Source organism: Nicotiana sylvestris, chromosome 5 (assembly GCF_000393655.2).
Source record: "Nicotiana sylvestris chromosome 5, ASM39365v2, whole genome shotgun sequence".
Classification (NCBI taxonomy): domain Eukaryota; kingdom Viridiplantae; phylum Streptophyta; class Magnoliopsida; order Solanales; family Solanaceae; genus Nicotiana; species Nicotiana sylvestris.
In genome coordinates this window covers 58150302-58170380 of record NC_091061.1, presented here as the reverse complement: position 1 = coordinate 58170380, position 20079 = coordinate 58150302, and the positions used below count along the sequence as shown (strand labels likewise).

Genomic DNA, 20079 nt, shown 5'->3' with positions numbered 1-20079 from the left:
AAGGTTTAATCTGAGGCCAACCAACTTCAAAGCTTCATCTCCTTTTTCTTCTTATTTCGAAAGTCCAGTATTATACCTCCTCCATCTTGTTTTCTTCTTTTTCAATTGTTATTTTTATTATTTCCCTCCTTAAAGGAGAACAAAATGAAACAGTGGCGGGGTGGACGTGAACTAAGATAGTTAACTTATTGTCTCCAATAATTAGAACAATTAATCCCCATCCCTTAAACCAACTACTATATCCTGATCATGCAAATTGATTTGAATGTGTCCCATCTCCAAGCAAAATCGTCATTTTTGCTCCCCAATAATCAGAATTTCAATCCTCAAAAACCTCTCATTCACCAACACCACATTGACTAATACATTGTGGTCATATAGATTGATTTTAATGAATTCAGTCCTCCAAGCAAAATATGTTTACTCTTGCTACCATATTTCCTGCAATGTAAGATCAAACGTTGGGAGCCAACACAGATGAGGGTGTGGGCATGGATCAGAGAGTAACTTCTTCAGGACCTTATACATTCAAACTTGATAACAACAAAGGATAAGGTCTACAATGCCATAAAAGGACCGGTATGATACACATCAGCCCTCTCTTCTACTACTTATCAGCATCTTAAATCAAAAGAGAAAAGAGGGGGGGGGGGGGGGAAAAGGATACAACAAAGAAACAAAGAGTTCTCATAACTTACTCCCTTTCCTATCGAACAAAGAAATTATGCCTAATAGATACACATAAAGGACTTAAAATGAGCTGTTTTTTTGGGCTTCCCAAATTCTTTACTCCTGTTCTTACTGCTTCTAGATTCCTCTTCCCACATTAATCAGTAGTCATCGGTTGGCTTATGCAGCACCTAAAACGGGCCTTTCTGACAGTTGTCATGATCTCTGTCTCTGCAACCTCGAGCATTCTGACCACTTGAGAGAATGGTGGCCTATTATCAGGGTTAGCATCCCAGCAGCGGGTCATGATCTCACTTAGGACAGGCAAACAATCATTGGGGATTGCTGGACGAACACCTTTGTTGACAACAGCAAAAGCTGCCTGCACAGCGGTCATTTTCTGGAAGGGAAGCATCCCTGTTATGAGTTCCCACAAAACGATGCCAAAACTATAAACATCGACTTTGTGGGTGTAAGCTCGATGCTGGATCATCTCCCTGCATATCAGAGTAAATGCATTAAAGTAACCAACAATGAAACACACATGCTATACGAATTTGGATGTTTTTCTTTGTTTTCCAAATGAGAAGAATCCTAATATATCACAAAACTGGAAGAAAAAATATCTATACCGTCAGACCTCTCTATAACAGCATCCCTATATAACAACATTTCACTATAAAAGCCAAGCTTTTCCGGAACCAATCTCCATGTTAAGTTATAATATATGTTCTCTATAACAGCACCTCGCTATAACATCCAAAAATATTCGGAACGAACGAGGCTGTTATAGAGAGGTTTGACTGTACTAGGCAGAATTGCTATAACACAAAGATTTCTCACCAGAAACCTAATTTCCTTTTTCAGATGAATAGACATGCTGGGCAACAACTTTGTCTGATATGAGGCAGAAAGGTTAGGGGCAGGTCTCACCAATCTCATTCCGCATGAAGGTCAAAATCCTAAGCTGGAATGTGCAGGGCCTAAATGACAAGAATAAAAGTAGTACTTTGGAGTCTCTTATTCGTAAATGGAGAGTAGACATCGTTTGTATTCAGGAAACTAAAATTGAGGATTGGAACAATTCTCTGTCCAGGCAAATATGGGGCAACAGATGGGTATCATGGGCTGAACTCAAGGCTTGGGGAAATAAAGGGGGGATCATTATCATGTGGGATAGAAGGTTGTGGCATTGTGTTGATACTCAATCAGGAGACTTCTCAATAACCTGCAGATTTGAGAGTTTAACTGAAGATTTCAAATGGGCTTACACAGGGTATATGGTCCTCATACCAACCCAGAAAGGAAGGAATTTTGGCATGAATTGGCAGCAATCAATGGTTTATGGTCAGACCAACGGGTAATCGGCGGAGATTTCAACGCATGAAGACATGAAAGTGAAAGACTTAATTGCTCCAGAAGATCTAGGGCAATGATCGACTTCTCAAATTTTATATCGGAGCTGGGCTTGATTGATCCTCCTCTTAATGGAGCACAATACACATGGTCAAGAGGGGAGAACTTTACACAAGCATCCAGAATTGACAGATTTTTGCATTCAACTGAATGGGGTGATTCATTTAAAGCAGTGAAGCAGCTAGCAATGCCCAGGGTAATTTCAGACCACAAACCAATCCTCCTGGAAAGTGGAGACTCGGAACCAACACAATCTTACTTCAAGTTTGAAAATATGTGGCTACAAACTGAAGGGTTTATGGACATGATAAAGGAATGGTGGCAATCTTATACAATCATTGGCTCCCCAGACTATATTGTCATCCAGAAGTTGAGATCCTTAAAGGACTTAACAACCTGGAATAGAGAGGTGCATGGCAAGTTGGAAGACAGAAGGAACGAGGCACTTGATGAGTTAAGACTCTTGGATCAAGTGGTTGAACATAGGGTACATTCTCCAGAGGAAAAGCTGATGACTTTCAATCTCAAATTGGAACTTCAACAGATTGCACTAGCTGAAGAAGTCTCTTGGAGACAAAAATCCAGATGCTTATGGCTAAATGTTCGGAGACAGAAACAAAAATTATTTACAGAAAATTGCTAATTCTCAAAGGAGGAACATTTGCATTGATAGGCTCAAGGTGAGAGAAAATCTAGTTGAAGATAAGGAGCAGATCAAACAGGAAATACTGGATTATTATCAGGCTTTGTACAAGGAGAGGGAACCCTAGAGACCTACAGCAGAGTTTGAGGGGTTGCCCTCATTATCTGCAGATGAATGTGTTGATCTAGAATCACCTTTTGAGGAATCAGAAGTCTTGTGCTCCTGATAAAGCACCAGGCCCCGATGGGTTCACTATGGCCTTCTTTCAAAAGGCATGGGACTTTATTAAAACAGATATCATGGAGGCTCTCAATCACTTCTATCATAGATGTCATATGGTCAAATCCTGCAATGCTGCATTTATTGCTCTTATCCCCAAAAAGAAAGGAGCAATAGAGCTCAGGGACTATAGACCAATCAGTTTAATAGGGAGTGTTTACAAGATAGCTGCAAAAATTTTGGCTGAAAGATAGAAGAAGGTCATTGCCAAGTTGATCTCTGGGCAACAAAGTGCTTTTATAAAAAAAAAAAGGCAGATCACAGATGCCTCCCTGATTGCCAATGAGGTCTTGGATTGGAGAATCAAAAGTGGTGAAACAGGTTTGCTGGGCAAATTAGACATTGAAAAAGCTTTTGATCAACTGAGTTGGGCATATCTCATCAACATCTTAAAGAAGATGGGATTTGGAGATAGGTGGATAAGGTGGATAAAATTCTGCATATCAACTGTGGAATATTCCGTGTTGGTTAACAGATGTCCTGTAGGTTTCTTTTCTCCTCAAAAAGGCCTCAGGCAAGGAAATCCACTCTCTCCTTTTCTCTTTATATTGGCAATGGAGGGTCTCTCGCAGATGCTAGGTAGGGCAAAGGAGCTTCGATGGATACAAGGTTTTCAGGTTGGGAGAAATCCTGCATTGATCTTCTGTGGTGCGGAAAGGTCACAAGTAATCAATCTCAACCTCATTTTACTCATTTTTGAAGCATTGTCTGGGCTACACATCAATATGCTTAAAAGCATTATTTATCCGGTGAATGAGGTTCAAAATTTGGAGAAATTAGCTGAAATACTTAGCTGCAAAACTGGCTCCTTCCCCACAACTTATCTAGGACTCCCCCTGGGAGCCAAATTCAAATCCACTGGAATTTGGAATGGAGTCATTGAAAAAGTTGAAAAGAAACTAGCAACCTGGCAAATGCAATATCTCTCGATGGGGGGCATACTCACACTGATCAGTAGTGTCCTTGACAACATACCAACTTATTTCCTATGCCAAGCTCAGTCCTGAAACGACTAGACCGGCTAAGAAGGTCTTTATGGGAAGGAAACAACGACACTCACAAATTTTCACTTGTTAGGTGACCAAAAGTAACTCAACCAAAGTCTTATGGGGGATTGGGTATCAGGAATCTTAGGCTTCACACCAAATGTATGCTAATGAAATGGCTATGGAGGTATGGACAAACTGAAGCAGGTTACTGGAAGGAGATCATTGACGCCAAATATGGAATTCAGAATCACTGGAGCCCCAAGAAAAGTCCAGCACCTCATGGAGTGGGTTTATGGAAACACATCAACAGCTTTCAAAATGATTTCTTTCAGAATACATCATTCAAAGTTGGTAGTGGTGTTAATTTGAAATTCTGGAAAGACATATGGCTTGGTAATACAGCACTAAAGGATTCATACCCAGGTCTATACCTAATAGCCTGCAATCAGGACTCAAATATTGCTCAAAACAGAGAGAATAACATTTGGAATCCAGTGTTTAGAAGAAACCTTCAGGATTGGGAAATCAATGACTTGCTCTCCTAGCCACATTGGGAGATTTCATCACGGAAGATGAACCAGACAGAATCATTTGGGGAAATTCAAAAGAAGGAAAGTACACAGTCAAAGAGGGTTACAACCTTATCTGCTCACATAGTGGAATACTAGAGGATTGGCCCTGGAAACATGTCTGGAGGACCAGAATGCCACTCAAAGTAGCATGCCTCACATGGACTGCCCTCAATGAAGCTGTTCTAACACAGGACAATCTTAGCAGAAGGAGCATTACTTTAGTCAACAGATGTTATATGTGCCAACAGAGACCAGAAAGTGTTAACCATCTGTTTCTTCATTGCCCAGTCACTGCTGATATTTGGAACTTCTTCCTATCCATTTTTGGTATAACTTGGATCATGCCTCACACCATCAAGGAAGCCTATATTAGCTAGATTTTTTGGAGAGTTGACAAAGCCATCAAAAGAATATGAAGAATGATCCCAGCAGTCATATTTTGGATTGTTTGGGAGGAAAGAAATGGCAGATGTTTTGATGGAATATCAACTCTAACAACTTCCCTAAAAGCTAGATGTTTAGTTAGTTTGTTCAGTTGGAACTTTCTTTCCCCTGTTAATAGGGTTGACACTTTTTTGGATTTTGTTAGCTCCCTGGTTCTAGCATAGGTACTCTTGTAGTGGAGCTTACAATGTTTTTTGTCTTTTGTACGGGAGCTAACATAATTTCTGTTCTTGTAATTTGGCATCTTCCTGATGCCCTTTCAATGATATTATCTTACTTCATCAAAAAAAAAAAAAAAGAATGTTCACAAACAGATCTACAAAGGAAGGAATTAAAGGCACTACTTCAAGCTTCCGGTTAACTCAACCTTCCATAAGAAGCACGAAAGCAGAAAGATATTCACCAGCATGGAAGGAATTAAAGGCACTACTTCAAGCTTCCGGTTAACTCAACCTTCCATAAGAAGCACGAAAGCAGAAAGATATTAATCAGCATAGGTACTCTTGTACTGGAGCTTACAATGTTTTTTATCTTTTGTACGGGAGCTAACATAATTTTTGTTCTTGTAATTTGGCATCTTCCTGATGTCCTTTCAATGATATTATCTTACTTCATAAAAAAAAAAAAATGTTCACAAACAGATCTACAAAGGAAGGAATTAAAGGCACTACTTCAAGCTTCCGGTTAACTCAACCTTCCATAAGAAGCACGAAAGCAGAAAGATATTCATCAGCATACTCAACGTGATATATTCTCAGAACTCACATTTCAATACAGAAAAGACTCAGCACGAATGATAATGAATAGAGTACAAATGAGAAAAGCTGGATCCGATGAAAATATCCATTTTTCTACTTCCAACTTTCGAAATGGGGAAACAAATATTGGAGCATAGTCTGCCTCTCTCTATCTAGTCAAGAATAAGGATATGCCATGAAAGAAAGCTCAACTTTTTAAGTTAAAATGGCTAATGTTTCACAAAGTATTACCAGCAACAAGTTATGATCTGAGATTGAGAGAAGGTCTTATGTTCTTATCTTTGTACACAGAAGACATTCCCTATTGCTTCCTTGTATTAAAGTTTACCATAAACTTGAAGCGTCCTTGCATACAATAATATATAACTTCCTCCTGTCTCATTTTATATGATGGTATTCAACTCTAAGTAGAATTTAAGACGTGAATTGGACTTAGAAATTATATTATTCATAGTAGATGAAAATATCAAAGTTATGATTAAAAACTTAGTTTTATAGAGAAACCATCAAATCAAAGCTCAAAATTTTAATAGCTAAAAGAACTAAAATTCTTGAAAGTTGTGAAAATTGCATGGAATAATATCAAACATTTTGGGAAAATGGAAAGAGTGTCAGAAATTGGAATGGAGAAAGGGAGTTGTAGACATATCAAATCAAGAAAAGGAAATTTTTTTATGAACAGGTAGCAACTTCACTGTACTGCAGACTAGTTGCATTAGGAGGAAGGCAGATATCAAAAGAAAGTACAACTTGTTATTCTTCTTGGAGAGTTGCACCACAGAGACCGTTAAAACACCTCCTTTGAAAACAACAAGTTACTGTCAAGCTCTCAGGCACACTCCCCGAGGAGCCTGGGAACAAGGAATCTTAGGTTTCCATGAACACCATTAAAAAGCCCCCAAAATTCCGACCACTCCACTGAAATTTTTCCGACGAAGAAGCTGCCACGCGCGGCACCTACCGGCGACCTAATCGCCACGCGCCGGGCGCGTGAGCCTTTTTCCGGCAGGGTTTCAAAAAATTTCTTTTGGACAGCTTCCTCTACTGATAATTCCGACCAGATCTGTACAATCTTTTCAGATTTCCGACGACTTTTATTTTTTCCGGGGAGCGGGGAACCTCTGTTTAGTCCAGATTTCAGTATCTTTTACATCAACAGCTCAACTGTGATTACCATCAAACACTCCTTATAATTTACATAACCTGAGCAGCTGGGTGGTACAATATGGGAGACAACCGGATTTATTTCAACGCAGGATTCAAATCTTTTGACATCACCAGATGGAATTCCAATAAAGATGTATGGTTCGAATGGGTGGAGAGAAGCCGCAGCATGATGAGACGTTCATCCATGGGCAGAAAGGCAATGGAATGGATTTGTTTTGTACTTAAAGAAGCATCGACAGATCAAATGAATTTAGTGAAGCGATGGAAGTACAAGGAACATATGACAGAACATTTCTGTACCAGGAAATTCAACGTTCATGGAAGATACATGAGCATTCTGTCACTGAAGGGAGAAGGGAGGTCTGTTATTATAATTCCAGAGTTAGCTTTGAATGCAGGTTGGAAAGACGTAGCAGCTAAGATAGAAAGATTCCTACATCAGACCCCCAAAATGAATCCCACAACCCCACCTAGAATCACTGTGGACAACTACCCTTATGTCAAAGCAATCAAGGAGAGTAAATGGCAATCCAATACCCTTCGAGAGGCAAAGGTCAGCATAAACAATGGAGATATCTCTGTGTGGAACCGACAGGTAGCGAGGATTCTGGTCTACTAAAAAGATGCATTGTCGGGTTTTTTGGGAAAGAAATCAACGAGAGACCCACTTTAGCAGACATAAGGCGATGGGCTAGTGCGTCATGGAACAAAGCATATGGAGTAAACATGTATGAAATGACAGGCAACATGTTTCTTTTTGAATTTCCAAACAGATTCATGGCGAAGCAGATTATGCAAGGAGAATGGAGTTGGAAAAAGTTCAAGCTTCGTCTGGAATGGTGGAGTCATACTGCTGGATGCATTCCAAACTCACAAATTGAGGAAACATGCTGGATTAGAGCCATGGGGATTCCTTTACATCTATGATCACAAAAGATCTTCAAAGAAATAGGAGATCTCTGTGGGGATGGATAGCTACTGAAGAAGAAACTAATCTCAAAAATCATCTTAAGTGGGCAAGAATTAAAATTGTTGGTGATGGCAGAAAGACTCCCAATGAGGTTGGGATTGAAAGAGACGGTATCAAATTTTTCATCCCAATCTGGGCTGAAAGACAGACAAGATATGAGCTGAAGATGCAAGAAAACGAACAATGTTTTGAAATAGAGAGATATTTGAACAATCTAGTGGGGTGCACCATATTGCAAAACACTGATAAAGGAAAAGCAAATGTGCAACTTACACAAGGTTCGAGTTCGATGAATCAGATAGTAAAGCGACAAACAACGAGCTGAAATCCTATGACTCCGACTTGGCTGCACAAATCATTTTTAATGATCTCTCGTGTGAGTTTTCTGATGATATTAGGTTGAAGCCTTGTATTGAGGAAATGGGAGGACCTTCTTACCTGGGGGCAAAAGAGTCCACTCCAGGGGACCCAATCCCCAATGAAAACCTTGAAAATATGCCAAAGGCAACACTTAACAGTTGCAGTCAGCCAGAAGGTGGAGCAGAGATAGCAAGACTGGAACATAAGGCAGGGGAGCAGAGCACAAACACAAAAATGGGGGAAGATCAAGTTGGAAGTGCTTTGGAACAAGTAAAGCACTTTAGCTCTATCCAAGATTGGGAAATCGAGGAGGTGAATCCTATAGCAGTTCAGCAACACAATCCATTAATGGATAAAGACATGGATGCAACACTATGGGTCCATCAAAATATGATCAAATTGGGGAAAATGTTTGGAGTAGATTTTCAAGGCCATGAAGAAGAAGCATTGGAGTTGCTAATGCAAATTGACAGTTGTAGACAGGTTAGAAGGGTGGAGACAGAGTTGGCGGTGAAGAAACAAAGATTCAAAGGATCACTGGAATTAAAAGGTTTAACTTCGTTTGATGTCAAATTCAAGAGTGACGGGAAAAGGAGTAGGGGAAGAGATCTATCAATCATTTCAATATGAAGATCAAAGTAATTTCCTGGAATGTAAGGGGATTAAACGACAAGAAGAAAAGGGAAATCATAAAAAGTCAAGTGCAGAACTGGAGGGCAGATATTATATGCATGCAAGAGACAAAAGTGGATGGGATATTAAGGAAATAGTCAGTCAAATATGGGGTGGTAGATGGGTGAGGTATGCAAGTTTAGAAGCTAGCGGCACGAGAGGGGGGATTTTGTTATTATGGGATTGCAGAGTATGGAAAGGGGAGGTGTTACAGACTGGTGCATACACTTTGACTTGCAAGTTTGAGGCTCTTTTACAGAATTTTCAATGTCACATAACAGGAGTGTATGCTCCAAATTGTAGAATAGAAAGGAAAATAGTATGGAGAGAAATTGGTGCAGTGAGGGGATTGATGGAAGGTCCTTGGGCGGTTTGTGGCGATTTTAACGTTACAAGGTACCCTTCTGAAAAACGGGAATGTTCAAGGAGGTCCAAAGCGATGGTGGAATTCTCGGATTTTATAGAAGATATGGAGTTGATAGATCTACGACTTGAAAGGAGGCTACTATACTTGGTTCAAAGGGGACAATCATACAGCCGCTTCAAGAATCGATAGATTTCTCATTTCAGAAGAATGGGATGAAAGCTTCAGAAACATCAAGCAAACTATCCAACAAAGGTTGATTTCGGACCATTCACCTGTGGCTCTATACTGTGGTGCGTGGGAACAAGCTAAATCATACTTTAAGTTTGAAAACTAGTGGCTGAATGTGGAAGGTTTTGATGACAGAATTAGAGACTGGTGGACATCTTTTGAATTCTCAGGAAGACCAGATTACATTTTAGCTTGCAAGATAAAAGCTCTCAAGGGCAAGCTAAAAGAATGGAGCAGAGTTTATGAAGGTAATTTGGGACTGCAAAAATCAAAATTGCTAAGTCAACTAGCAGGTTTTGAGACAACACAACTAAGAGCGCTGACAGAGGAGGAATCAGTGAGGAAAACAGCTACTCTAATGGAGATTGAGGAACAACTCAAGAATGAAGAAATTGTATGGAGACAAAAATCAAGAGCTCTGTGGCTCAAAGAAGGGGACAGGAATACAAAATTTTTCCATCGTACTGCAAATGCACACAAGAGAAACAACAACATTGATCAACTAATGATTCGACAGGAAGTAGTCGAGGATCCAGACAGAATAGAGATTGAGATAACTGAATTCTACAAGGAGTTATACAAAGAACCTAAAGAGTGCTGACCAACGGTCAATTTCGAAAATAGCTCAAGAATTTCTGAATCAGAAAGGGAGTTTTTACAGAGTAACTTTGAGGAACAAGAAGTTTTGACCTGTCTGAAAATGTGTGCAAGTGACAAGACCCCAGGTCCGGATGGATACACAATGGGTTTTTTCAGAAAGTGTTGGGACATTTTGAAGGAAGACATCATGGCGGCCTTCAACTTCTATTCTCAGGAGATGTTTGAGAAAAGCTTCAATGCAACATATATAGCTTTGATTCCAAAGAAGACAGGTGCGAAAGAATTGAGAGATTTCAGACCGATCAGTCTGATAGGGAGCTTCTACAAATTGCTCTCAAAAGTCTTAACCGAAAGACTTAAGAGGGTGGTAGGGAAAATTGTCGATGCTCAACAAATGGCTTTCATCAAAGGAAGACAAATAATAGATGCAGTGTTGATTGCCAACAAAGCTGTGGATTCAAGAATAAAAAAGAAGGAACCTGGAATCTTATGCAAATTAGATATTGAGAAGGCCTATGATCATGTAAATTGGAGCTTCCTACTCAGAATGTTAGAACTAATGGGTTTTGGGCAGAAATGGAATAGATGGATAAAATTTTGCATATCTACTGTAAAATTCTCCATTCTCATAAATGGATCTCCTAAATGTTTTTTCCGTTCACACAGAGGTCTAAGACAAGGTGATCCTTTATCTCCCTTTCTATTCATTATAGTCATGGAAGGATTGAACAACATGATCAAAACGGCTAAAGTCAGTGAATGGGTTAAAGGTTTTGAGGTAAACAGGAGTGGGGCAAACAATCTAGAGATCACACATCTACAATATGTTGATGATACTCTAGTCTTCTGTGATGCCGAAAAGGACCAACTTAGATTCCTAAGAATCATTTTGGTCTTATTTGAGGGAGTCTCAGGATTACACATCAACTGGAGAAAGAGCAATATTTTTCCCATTAATGAAGTTAACAACATGGAGCAACTGACACAGATATTGGGAGGAGAAGTTGGGTCCCTACCAACTGTTTACCTTGGGATGCCTCTTGGTGCAAGATCCAAATCAAAAGAAATCTGGAATTCAGTCATAGAAAAGTGTGAGAAGAAGCTGTCAAGATGGAAATCACAATACCTATCTTTGGGGGCAGGCTAGTTCTAATCAACTCAGTATTAGACTCACTTCCTACTTAGATGATGTCTTTGTTCACAATTCCAGCAGGCATTTTACAGAGATTGGACAAACTCCTAAGATCATTCCTTTGGCAAGGTAATAAGGAGAAAAAGGTCTTCCATTTAGTTAAATGGAAGACACTCACAATGGATAAAAAACAAGGTGGTTTAGGAATAAGGAATTTGAAGAATCATAGCAAGGCTCTTAGAATGAAATGGTTATGGAAGTACTCTCAAGAACCCCAATCTTTATGGGGCAAAGTGATCAAAGCAAAGTATGGTGAGGAAAATAACTGGGTGTTCAAAAAAAGTCAGAACATCATATGGAGTAAGTGTGTGGAAATCCATCAGAGAACTTTGGCCTATAATGAAGAATCACTCCTCCATAAGAGTGAACAACGGAAGGAACACATCATTCTGGAATGATAATTGGTTAGGAAACGGAAGCTTAAAGGAAAGATACTCCGATATGTTTGGTTTAGCACAAAACCAGCATAAGACAGTAGCTGATATGAGGAGTCATCAAGGATGGGAAATCGCTCTAAGAAGACAGTTGAATGACCGGAGATAACAAGATTAGCTGACCTTTACAAAGAGCTGGAAGCATTTAAAGGATTACAGGAAGGTTTTGATTCACTTTGGTGGAAGAGGCACAACAGAGGGGTTTACCGGGTGAAGGATGCATATAAGATTTTGAATCATAATAATCAACAGGTGGACCCATGGCCTTGGAAACATATATGGAAAACAAAGATTCCATACAAGGTAGCTTGCTTCACTTGGCTACTAGCAAAGGAGGCGGTATTAACCCAGGATAATCTCATAAAAAGGGGAATTTCTCTGTGCTCAAGATGTTTTCTGTGCGGGGAAAATGCTGAAACTGTCACACATTTGTTTCTACATTGCAAGATTACAGACCAACTATGGAAAATCTTTATTAGTCTTAGGGGTATTTCATGGTCAATGCCATACAGGCTTAAAGATGTCCTTTATAGCTGGGAAGAAACTGGAGCTGAAGCAACTAGTAGAGATAGATGGAGGACTGTCCCGGCTTGTATCTGGTGGACAGTTTGGAGGGAAAGGAACAATAGATGTTTTGAAGATAGAAGCAATCCAGTGCAGAAGATCAAACTCAATTGTATTCTTCTTTTTTGTTTTTGGTGCAAACAGATTTACATAGAAGATACATTGACAATCATAGACATACTAGGATCTTGCTAGGTCTCGAATTAGAACATCTACTAATCCTCTCCACGTAAATCTGGTTTTCAGTGCAACCTATGTACTGATGTTTTTAATATATACAATAGTTACCAATTCAAAAAAAAAACACCTCCTTTGATAATTAGGGAGCACTCCCCTTTGGTTATGCTCTATCGAAAATTACAACAGAAAATCACACTCTAGCTCTTTTTGCTCCAAAAAGAAATTTAGGAAAAGAACATAATTGGCTAATTGCATACTTAAGTACCAAAGCCAATTTCCAAAAACAATTAACAATTCGCTATTGAAAAGTAGTCAAAACACTAAACAACAGTGAAACAATCCATTTTTTTTTCTTAATAAGAAATGAACTACTAAGTCTTTACAATTAGAATCTTCACCCAACTAATATCTCTTTCTTATTTCTTTTTTCCTTTTTTGGTAAAAAAGTAATTATACATGACACTCTTAAATAGCTTTTAATTAATCTTGGACAGATTACATTGTATCTTTACCCCTCCGGAGTATGGGTCAGGTCTGCGTACACTCTACCCTCCCAAAACCCCACTGGTGGGACTACTGGGTTGTTGTTGTTGAGATTACATTGTAGTATATCCATAGTGTAAAATACAGAACTTCAATTATTAACAACAAGAAATAGTGGAGCGCAACACACAGAATAAGCATGTTATACACTCAGTTGTAGGCAAAGTATATAGACGGTTTAATGGTATTACCATTCCATATTTCAAGGAGAAAAAGTTCAAAAAATAGCTCAAGGGAAAATGCTCCCTATTAAGCACACACTAACTTTCAACCTTGCTAAAAAGCAAGAGGGATGGAGGTTTGGGAATCAGAAATGGAGCACTAAATAGGGAGCTACAATTTGGTAAAATGGAGCACTTTGCTAAAAAGCAAGAGGGATGGAGGTTTGGGAATCAGAAATTTGAGACAGCATAACAAGAGTTTACTTATGAAGTGGCTATGGAGATTTTCTCTAGAGGATCAAGCTTTATGGAGGAAGGTTATCTGTGAAAAATATGGGGCAGATGGAAGGTGGTGTACAGCAGGAGCTTCTGGACCCTATGGTGCAAGTGTATGGAAGTCAATTAGAAATTTATGGCCAGGATTTATCAGCAATGTTAGTATCAAAGTGGGGAATGGCAATAAAACTTCTTTCTGGAATGATGATTGGATGGGTAATGGACATCTTAAAGAGGCTTTTCCAGATTTGTTCACTACAGTGCAGCAACCCCAAGCTACTGTGGCTGAGGTATGGAGTACGCAGGGGTGGAATGTTACGTTCAGAAGGTTCCCCAATGACTGGGAGGTTACGAGAGTCATTGAATTCTACAAATTGTTGGATGGCTTTAAGGGCATCACAAAAGAAGAGGAAAGAAACAGCGGAGGAGTATATACTGTAAAGTCAGCATATGGACTCCTGAATAGCTCTGGTCACATGAACAATGAGACATGGCACTGGAAGCACATCGGGAAGGTGAAAATCTCTTTTAAAGTGGCTTGCTTTTGTTGGCTTGTAGTCAAAGAGGTTGTTCTAACTCATGACAGTTTAATGAGGAGAGGAATGCTTATGTGTTCCAAATGTTTCTTGTGTGGAAAAGAGATTGAAACAAACAACCACCTCTTTTTACATTGCAAAGTAACTAGTAGGCTGTGGTATCTTTTCATGAGTATGAAAGGTGTGAAATGGGCAATACCTAGGACAACTGCAGAAATAATAGCTTGCTTGAATGACCCAGGTATTATACTGAGGCAAGCAGAAGCATTGGTGGAGGTTGAAGTTGATCCCAGCATGTATTTGGTGGACAACTTGGTTGGAGAGAAATTCAAGATGCTTTGGAGATAGAGCTAACACTGAACAGAACATCAAGACGATGTATGTTTTTGTTTCACTTTTGGTATAAAGAAGCTTTGGTAGAGGATGTAGAGTCTATAGTTGATATTATTGGGTCTTTGTAACTACCACAAGTCAGGGTTTGCGTTTTTGCTCTTTTTCGAGGGTCTTGTAACTATCTTTAACCTTTAGCATAATCTTTATGCTAAAGGTTTTTCTACTTAATTTATAAAACTTGTTACCTTCTCAAAAAAAAAAACTTTCAACCTTGAAAAAGGAATGCAACACGCTGTTGTTGAGGCATAGGTTGTAGTTACATAGAAAATCACACTCTAGCTCTTTTTACTCAGAAAAAAAATTTAGTTAAAGAACATTACTGCATATTCTTAATACCAAATTCAATCTTCAAACACAGCCAGAATTAGTGTGGGATTGAGGCATAGTTGTTGTAGTTGTAGTTATAGTTGTATGAAGTATGAACTACTATCCCCCGTTACTTTTTATTCTTAGCTAACAAGCAATTTGTTTCTAATCTTTAGCAATTTGCTGATGGAAAGTAGTCAAAACACTAACTGATAGTGAAATATTCCAACTTTTTTTTCTTAATAAGTAATAAACTACTGAGAAGTTAGTTAGAGTCTTTACCCAACTGATGTCTCTTCCCTTTTTTACCCCTTTTTCCCCTTTTATTTCCTTTTTTTTCCTTTTCTTGTGAAAAAGTAATTTTACACGACACCAGCAATTAATTTTTAATATTCAAATATGAAATAATTGGCCAGATTAAATTGCAGTACATCCATGTTCCATACACTACTTTCAATTATTAACGACCAGAAACAGTGGAGTGCAGCACACAGAATAAGCATGTTATACATTCAACTTAAGGTGGAGTATACAGAAGGGATAATGGTGTTGCCTTTCCATAGTTCAAGGAGAAAAGGTACAAAAACAAAAATAGCTTAAGGGAAAATGCTCCCTATTAAGGGCACATTACCTTTCAATTTTGCAAAAGATATGCAATGTGCTGTTATATTTCAGACCATTGAGAGAAGGTTATAGTACGAATTTATTGTCCAAGCAAACATATCATGCTGAACAAACATATTTCTGTTTCAGCCATTCCTCTTTTTTCTTGGTAAGTAAAAGGTGGTACCATATAGGCACGAATATCTAACATATATGAATCAAATACACTTAGCAGGAGGACGTTGGAAACTATAAAACTAACACAAAAAAAGATCAAGCATTCCAAAGAGAGAGAAACAGCTAACATAGCTCTGTTAAGGGGTAATGCCGAAGACCAGAGACAGGAATAAGATAAGATGATTTAATAAGGCTGCTAGAGAGTCCAGACACTTACGGAGCCATCCAGCGGTATGTTCCAGTCTCTGGTGTCATTCCTTCAGTCTGCACTTCAATACGAGCAACCCCAAAATCCGCAATCTTGATCGACTTGTCCGCAGAAATCAGTAGATTGTCAGATTTCAGGTCACGGTGTATCAGATTCAGGCCATGTACATATTCCATCCCCCTTGCCACGTCTAATGCCTGCTTCACCGCTAACTTCAAGGGCACTGATCGATTTTGTCTCCTGGCCAGAAACTGACGCACTGATCCCCCTTTTGCATATTCAGTCACAATACACCAGACCATAGGTTTACGGCATCCACCAATAAAACGCACTATGTTTGGATGCTTCAACCTTGCCAACATCATGACTTCCTGCTGAAATGCCTGCTCCATCAACTGAGCTCTCTCAAGATCATTTTCTGGCCTCTCTAGAAGCTTGATAGCAACATCCTCACCATTGTATGTTCCCTTGTAGAGTTTGCCAAAAGCCCCCTGAGCAAAAGCTGGACCCATGTTTAGCTTCCTCAAATCAATTGTCCACTCATCATAATTCTCAAGCCCGTCGGTAGGAAATCGAGGATCCATCAAAGCTTGAGCTAGGGCATCATCACTCAACCCTTGAGAAACTCTCCCCCTATTTACACTAGCTGCCGCGGTATAGTTATTGCGGACGCGCTTGAGGCCCTGGTGGTTTAAAATGCGTGTGTGGGAACCATTTGATCCAACACTGCTGTTATCCGTTGACATCGCAACCGAACCTCCACCAATGCTCATTTGCAAGCTCCCATAACTGTCGATTGACATGTTTGAGCCCTCGCCAAGCTTATGGTAAAAATTTTGAGTGATGCCATAATTATCATGGTTCTCATTTAAGTCGATAAGTCCTGCGAACTTTGGAGCCTCCAACATTTTCTCTGATAAATCTGCTGCAGCACAAAAGCTTCAAGTCTAGCTTATTTATACTGCATGAAAATTGGCATAGTCAAACTTCACTCTCCATATTCCTGTGAAAAAAATATGAAAAAGACAGAAGGTCATTTTTTGAAAACCCAATTTAGAAAACCCTCCTCTCCCACTTCTTAACCCATAATGCAATTATCAGTAGATTAAGGGACAATAGCTACACAAAGATTAATATTGCAAACTTTATGACACTAAAGAGTCAATCGATCATTCCAAATTACTGGGAGATGAATACATGAATCTTCTTTACCCATTAAGCTCTACTCACCTCCATTTTACACAAATACTAAACGAGTCGTCTTTTAACGCAAATTAGAGCTTCTTTAAAACCAGGATCCTCCAAATATTTCACTTATCCTTACACAAACATGCAAGTCTCCAACACAAGTACGCAAACACCACGCAAAATATAAGTGTAAAACAAACAACTAAACCTCTATAACAACTACTCCCTCTGTCCCAATTTATGTAATATTGTTTGATTGAACACATAGTTTAAGAAAGAAAGAACGAAAAACTACTGGATCTTGTTTTCTAAAACAAACCATAAACATTTGCATGACTATAATCATTTCATAGAGGGTAAAAGTTAAATTATTTCTAAATACAGAGGTCTCACGGGACAGACTCAAAAGGAAAATGCATCACATAAATTGGTACAAATGAAATAGCTCCTATAGGAATCATTTTCTTCTAAGCTGAGGCTGCATTTATTCTAAGATATCTATCCCTCTTCACTACCCAGGGAGAGAAAAAGTAATTTTCACTATATTTAATGCTGAATCGCTCAGAAATGAAGATAAATAATCAACCATAAAACTTTCTTAAAACATACAAACACAAAAGATAAATCATCAAGTATACAAAAATCGATTTGCAAAACTAAAAATAATTAAACCACACATTTTCCCCTCTGCAATTTTCTTCCAGAGCTAAGGGTTAAATTGTAATTTCTCAAAAACGCGTCCATTTCTGTTTCCAGCTCAAACTCTCCCATACAGATGTTTGGAATTTTAACTATAAGCATCAAAAGGATAGCTCTGCCCCGTCACAAAATTAACAAAAAAAATTAATTAGCATAAAATCCCCATTAATAAAAAAAAATAAAACAAAATAACTCACATTTTCAATTAAATTTGGCGATCTGAGAGTAAAGTCAAGGAGCAAATGATAAATTTACCTTTATCAAAGAGGGAGCTTGACTTTGCAAAACTTACTGTTCCAACTCCTAACACCCGATCGATTCTGAAGCTGTACACAAACTCCACCACGCGCAGCTCCACCGAGTTGAACCCACTCACCTCCACCGGCAGAACGTATAGAGAAGTAGTAGTAGTAGTAGATTAAAGAAGAAGAAAAAGAACGCAGAGAAAACGCACACAGTGATGAATGAATGAATGAATATTGTCTCTGTCTTAGCTATAGAAGTCTTCGTCTCTCTTTTTTCTCTTTACTAGTGGGGGAAGACCGATTGTATAGTCGCTCGTATTATCAACCAATATGTTGTGTGGGGTTGGAAATAATGTGTCCGTAGAAATATCATCATCTTTGACTGCTATGACTTTTGTGCTTCCATTGACCAGGTCAATTGACCCAAAAATGAATAAAATTTGAGGTTGCATATATTTTGGAGAATAAGTATGGAAATAGAGATTTGAATTTAAAAAGGTATGCGAAATTAAGGAAAAATTCCACCTTAGTTTTAAATTTAAAATTTATCGTATCATTTTATTGGACATATTTTTACCATTATAATTACAAACCACGAACAAATATTATTTAGCTATATATTAACTTAATAATAATATCTACTATTCAAGTTGAAACTAAAAGGTAAATAATACTACGCGAATCTAACCATAATCTCTTTTGATCAATCTTCAAATGTTATTCTATCGATCCAATTTTAGATAGTGATGAAGAAGGATTTAATATAGTTTTATCTCCGAATAATTCATCCACATCCAATTCAATTTTGCACTATATTAGTCTATTCATTCTATTACCTACAATATCTCATGCAGTGTCACGCTCCCTAATCTTGATAGACATACATGACACTCGGTGCCTTAAATGTGACAGGATAAGCCAATCGATCTCCGGCCGTGGGGAAATAAACTCTATATCGGGACCCTTTTGTGTATTCGGGTGAACCAACCTACCATGTAAGAAGGAACATTATAATGCATAATTACAGAAAGTTAAATCATTTCTCGAAATTTTTAATAATTTAAAAAGTTGTCGTCTAACAATAGAATAATTATTCATACATGACATACGAGATCTACTAGAATGACAAAAGCATAACATAACTCATTATATCTATGGAGCCTCCATGACATTACGAATAAATATAATAATATTGATACTTGATAGGACCCCCAATATTACCTAAAAATATGTAACTATCTAGAGAGAAAAAAAAACTGCTCCCACCGTGATATAGGGCTTACTGGCAAAGAGGAGGAGTGAGGGAGCATCAACAAAGTGACCGATCCATCCAGAGCGTCAAAACATGTATCCATAAACAGACATAGCGCCATCAGCAAGAAGGGACGTAAATACATGGAGAAAAGTACTTGTATGAATTGCAAGCTCCCGTATATTGGGGGTTAACACGATCCATAAATTCCACCAAAAATTATGATGGAACATAACCTTAAAGACTAGGTAAGCCAACATGCAATATAGATATATTTGAATGAAACATGTTATAACATAATTGAAATAGCATAAATAAAAGAATAAATCCTAAACAATAGATAGCATAAGATACTACAACATCAAATCCCTAAAACCTAGTAGTACAAAGCCATGAGCTCTAAAACGAAATAGAAGGAAAATCTCTAAATAATAGAATAATGTCTGAATGTATAGATAACAGTATGAAAAGGTAAGGGAAGGGGATTCCAAGGATCTGCGGGCGATCTTTACACCCTACTTTGAATTCTCTATGTCAGCAACAATGCTCACTCTTAAGTCTGCTATTACCAACGCCCAAATCTGTACATTTTATGTAGAAACATAGTATGAGTACAAGATAACATGTACTCAGTAAGTTTCAAGATGAATCTCGGTAAAGTAGTGACAAGGATCAAGTTATTTGATACTCACTAACCAAATAAACTTGTACAATCATAACAATTCACAACAAGAATATAACAACAGGTGCAATATCATCAAATATCAAATCGGCAGATATCAGCTAAACATGAAAAATTCAACCTTGACTAGCAAAACATCATCATATAATAGAGGAATATTACGTCATGTTAGAATTCAACATAGAAAGTATATAGAATTCATAACAAGGTATAGATGTTACACTCATATTTTCGTACGCAAGAGTACGTCGTAAATTAATTGATGTAAGCTCATAAATCAGATCATTTTTGAAAAGTTTATAAAGT

The 20079-nt window shown here is 38.3% G+C and overlaps 1 protein-coding gene across 1 annotated transcript; it reads right to left on the bottom strand.

The window, feature by feature from the left end:
• Positions 1–499: 499 nt before the first annotated feature.
• LOC104227685 (serine/threonine-protein kinase STY13-like) lies at positions 500–18086 on the bottom strand. The gene is made up of 3 exons (XM_070174404.1): positions 17850–18086; positions 15717–16710; positions 500–1166 (listed from the first exon to the last, which is right to left on the bottom strand). The coding sequence occupies exons 2-3, from the start codon at positions 16613–16615 to the stop codon at positions 827–829; spliced, it is 1239 nt and encodes a 412-aa protein (XP_070030505.1). The 5' UTR covers positions 16616–16710; positions 17850–18086; the 3' UTR covers positions 500–826.
• Positions 18087–20079: the final 1993 nt, after the last annotated feature.